The sequence below is a fragment of the Aplysia californica genome, unplaced genomic scaffold (assembly GCF_000002075.1).
Source record: "Aplysia californica isolate F4 #8 unplaced genomic scaffold, AplCal3.0 scaffold00119, whole genome shotgun sequence".
In the NCBI taxonomy this organism is placed as follows: domain Eukaryota; kingdom Metazoa; phylum Mollusca; class Gastropoda; order Aplysiida; family Aplysiidae; genus Aplysia; species Aplysia californica.
In genome coordinates this window covers 1388264-1392532 of record NW_004797389.1, presented here as the reverse complement: position 1 = coordinate 1392532, position 4269 = coordinate 1388264, and the positions used below count along the sequence as shown (strand labels likewise).

The following is a 4269-nucleotide window of genomic DNA, read 5'->3' as shown; positions in this document are numbered from 1 at the left end:
TGTATTATATATTTATATATATATTTCAAAAGAGGGTTATTACAGGTCAGACACAAAGAACAATGGGTGTGAGAAAGAAAAACAATCGTCTAAATCTGGGGAGTGCAGAGATGGGTTCCTGACATGAAAAGATGACACTATGTTACGGCAGACGAGAAAAGAGGGTGTGAATTGATGGTAAGACTGAACAAATGAGAAACCCTGCATTACAGGGATTGGAAAATATCCACACAACGTCTTATTCAAACAATGAAATTTGAAAAAAAAAAGAAAAAGGAAATACAGGGGGCCGGGGTGTGAGAAGTTTGGGCTGCCAAGGCAGTGATTTAAAAAAAAATAACCCACGAAGGCGTGGGAATAGATCTGAGGAAAGGAGGGGAAAAAACAACTGTTGGGAGCAGAAGTCGGGAAGGAAGATGTAACTGACCAGGACAAGGGTGGATGTTACAATGCCTGGTCTCGTTGTGGTCACCCTGGCAGTATTTCCCGCCATAGAGCGTGCCGTTACAGGTCCGCTCCCTGGTCTGTTCACCGCCTCCACACGTCAGGCTGCACTGACCCCACGGTGACCACGGTACCCATTCTCCGTCCTCTGTTGGGGTACACAGACAGGGGTTATTTATTTTGGGTCGCTTTCTAAACAATGCAGGTTGATTCATAACAACAAGAAAATGTTTAGAACGTTTTAGAGTACACAGGGTTTCCCTTTTAAACCACTTTTAACATAATGTAGGTTGATTCATAATTTAAAAAAAATGTTTACATGCAATATCTTGGGGCATACAGACCAGGTTAGATGTTAGAGGCCGCCTTGCACACAATGTAAGTTGATTCATAACAAAAAGAGAATGTTTACAACGTTTTGGGGTACACAGGGTTCCCTTTTTAAGACCGTCTTTCAAATAAAGTAGGTTGGATCATAATGGGAAACAAAATGTTTGTATGTATGTATAGTATAAGGTTTTACGGCGCTCGCAACTGCTAAGGTCATATGAGCGCGCAGAAAATGTTTACAGCACCTTGGGGTACACAGGCAGAGGTTTTTTTTTGTTTTAGGTCTCGATCACCTTTCACACAATATAAGCTTATTTATAGCAAACAGAAAATTTTTACAATTGTTTGGTATCATGCTGGACGACGGAGCGGACAGCCAAAGTTCAAATCCCAAACTGGGCGTCCTTGAACTCGGGTTGTTTGTGGAGTTGTAAGACTCTAAACCCATTTGTTTCGGTCCTACCGGAATTGGACTCAGAGATCACATCTCTTAAATAACCTAATGGTGTTGATAGGTTTGTTAAACCCAAACACTTACTCTGTTTATATGAAGCTATACACGTTGTTGTTTCATACACAAAGTCCATTGTATCAACAAAATATTCACGATCATGCGTCGCTGCAGCAAGCAATCCTCTTAAGTCCGTTTGGGAACTTTTTATTTCAGAGACCAACAAAGAAAAAAAAACAACAAAAAACTTCAAAACAAAACAAAACAAAACAACAACGACAACAACAACAAAAAACAACAAAAAACAACTACTATATCTAGTTTTTTTGTTGTTGTTCTCCTCACGAATCACGAAAAGCACGAAAGTTTGAAAGCCTTGGCCGCAGCATTAAACTGCATTCTGGTGATGTTGAAAGGTGCATTTGGTCGCTTTTAAGCACGAGGGGGCTCTCCCGAAAAATGCTTTTTTTGAAGAAAATCGAAGGACAAATTTTTGAACCCGTGTTCAGTTTCTTTAACAGACAAGGAAAGTTTTCTCTATAATCAAACAAATACACACACCAATGAAACCAAACTTCTCCAAAAGGTAGGACAATGCCCACTTTTGGTGTAGGTCAAGATTTCTTGAAACCCCCGAAATCTGGGTTTGCCCGCTCGTCCTTAAAAGCGACCATTTTTTGCTAGAACTTTGAGAGTGTCTAAAAATCAAGAATTCACAAAATTTGGACGTTTAAGTGAATAGCTTGAGACATCGACGAAACAAGTCTCTAACTTAAATTAGAAGTAGAAAGTTCTATCTAACACTTTTGGTCGATTCGAGTAACTAAGACCATGAGTTCTGAAACAACATGTTCTATCTGTTGTATTAAACTTGTAAGATTATTAGGCGTCGTTATCAGGGTATTGCAAGACATGTTGTGAAACTCACACTTTTTTTAGGTCAAATTTCTCAAAATAGGTACTGAGCAGATATAGAATGTTGTAATTCTGAGGTAGCAAAGTTTTGAGCAAGACCTACCTGGACAGTTGTGCTCGTTACACGCCATCGTCTGCTCCCAGTCGCCCGTGCAGTTTTTCCCTAGGAAGAAGGGGCCGGTACAGTTGCGGCTACGCCAGGCCACGCCTCCTCCGCATGTGGTGGAGCAGTCAGACCAGGCGGTCCACGGTTCGAACACGCCGTCAACTGAAATTAGGGCCAGGTTATCCATTACTGGGAGGCAGAACATTGTCGGGGAACATTCCGGATCAGAATCATCAGAGGGTTCGGCAAAGTTCTATCTTATGTTAAACGTGTATTGCAAAGTTATATATATTATGAAATAGTATGTGAATGGCCAAGTTCTGAGTTACGTAATATGTGCATGACAAAGTTTTTTGTATTGTAATGTGTGTATGTCAAGGTTTAATTTTATTTTATATCACTATGACAATGTTCTATGTTATGTAATACCTGTATGAAAAAGTTCTACGTTATGTTATATGTGTACGATAAAGATTTACATTTTGGTTAATGATTTTGACAAACTTCTGTGTTGTTTTATTAATATGAAAAGTTCTTCGTTATTTTTAATGATAAAACAAGGTTCTATGATATGTTATATGAGTATGAAAACGTACACTGTTCTGTTATTTGAAACACACAAGTATTTTTCTTCAACATAATCAGTTCAGAGAACGTGAACGAAATTCTGTCACGTCTCCATGACAAAAATGAAAATCAAGACTAATTGAAAACTAATAAATGTCAGTGAAACTTGGTAGACAATACATTGTCTGGACAATGCATCGTCGGCTTTTTACTTTTACTTTCCAGCTAGCGAGAATTAATTACTCTTACAACTCACACCATTTGACACAGCTCTGCAAGAAATAAATCCGCGCAGTAAGATCTACTTTTTTCTTACAAACAGACAGGAACATTGTCTATTAAAGATCGTTACAGTTATACTGTTACAGCTTGTTAAAGAAAACCTATTACCCATTACTATGACAACATTTGTACGGATAGTTACAGTACAGATAGTAGTGGCCGTTATAGTAAAACTACTACGGATTGTTGCATTAAAACTATAACAAATTGTAAGTTTCACGAGAAGAGTTGATTAAGAAAATGGATAAATCGATAAGGCGGTAGAGAAAAGCTGGTTAGTGAGGTGATCAACTGACAATAAATATATCCAGTGCAAGTACTTCGTTTAAAAAATGATATAGTCAAGAGTAGAGGAAATACACCAGCATTGTACATGTAAGCGTTTTCATTACTGCATACGATAAACACATTGCAGCTTATAAAAGATAATATAGGAATGAAATGGAAAACATTGAGACATGGTCTGAGTCCTCTGTACATCGATAAAAGGCATATGTTGTTAGTGGAAGAAAGCCTGTAAATGTGAAAGCATCGGGCTAATACATTTTAGAGCGGCTAAAGTATTCATCTGGTTGGTCTTTATAGTGATAAGACTTAACCCATGAATCTGCACTGAGAGCTGAAACTTTGGAAGCGATTTTCTTCGAACAGGACGTTTGCAGTTACAGTAATATAATGCTTCTCAACCCTCTATTTGTACTTTGAGACAAATAACATGAACTGAATACGTTTGTACATTGATACATGAACTGAATACATTTGTACATAGATACATTTGATACATGAACTGAGTACATTCAATTTGTACTTTGATACATGACCTGACGACATCTGTACTTGAATGCATGGACTGAGTATATTAATTGTACATGGACTGGGTACATATGTACATGTATTAGTGCAGACTGCGCCCAACAGCACGCCCCAAAGGTTCGGGAGGCCGAGGAAACGCGCGGCGGCACGAAGCAAGCGCTATGTATGTACATTTTAGTTAGTTCACAGTGCGCACAACAGTGAGACAGTTATAATAATTATCATTGTGTAAAAATGAACGCGTGCAAGCAGGCAGGCGCTGTGTAGTCGCTGGAGCGCTGTGTTTGAATGTTCACCGCCAGGAGAGATATATCATAAAAGCTGATCACCCCGCCCCCACGCCCCCATCCCCATCCCCTCA

At 39.0% G+C, this 4269-nt stretch overlaps 1 protein-coding gene across 1 annotated transcript in view; it reads right to left on the bottom strand.

The window, feature by feature from the left end:
- The window catches only part of LOC101859163 (SCO-spondin-like), a gene marked incomplete at its 5' end in the record, with an annotated part of 124633 nt that overhangs the window by 55355 nt on the left and 65009 nt on the right, over positions 1-4269 (bottom strand). The window contains 2 exon segments of the mRNA XM_035969136.1: positions 428-592; positions 2244-2408. Coding sequence (XP_035825029.1) covers positions 428-592; positions 2244-2408 — 330 coding nt within the window.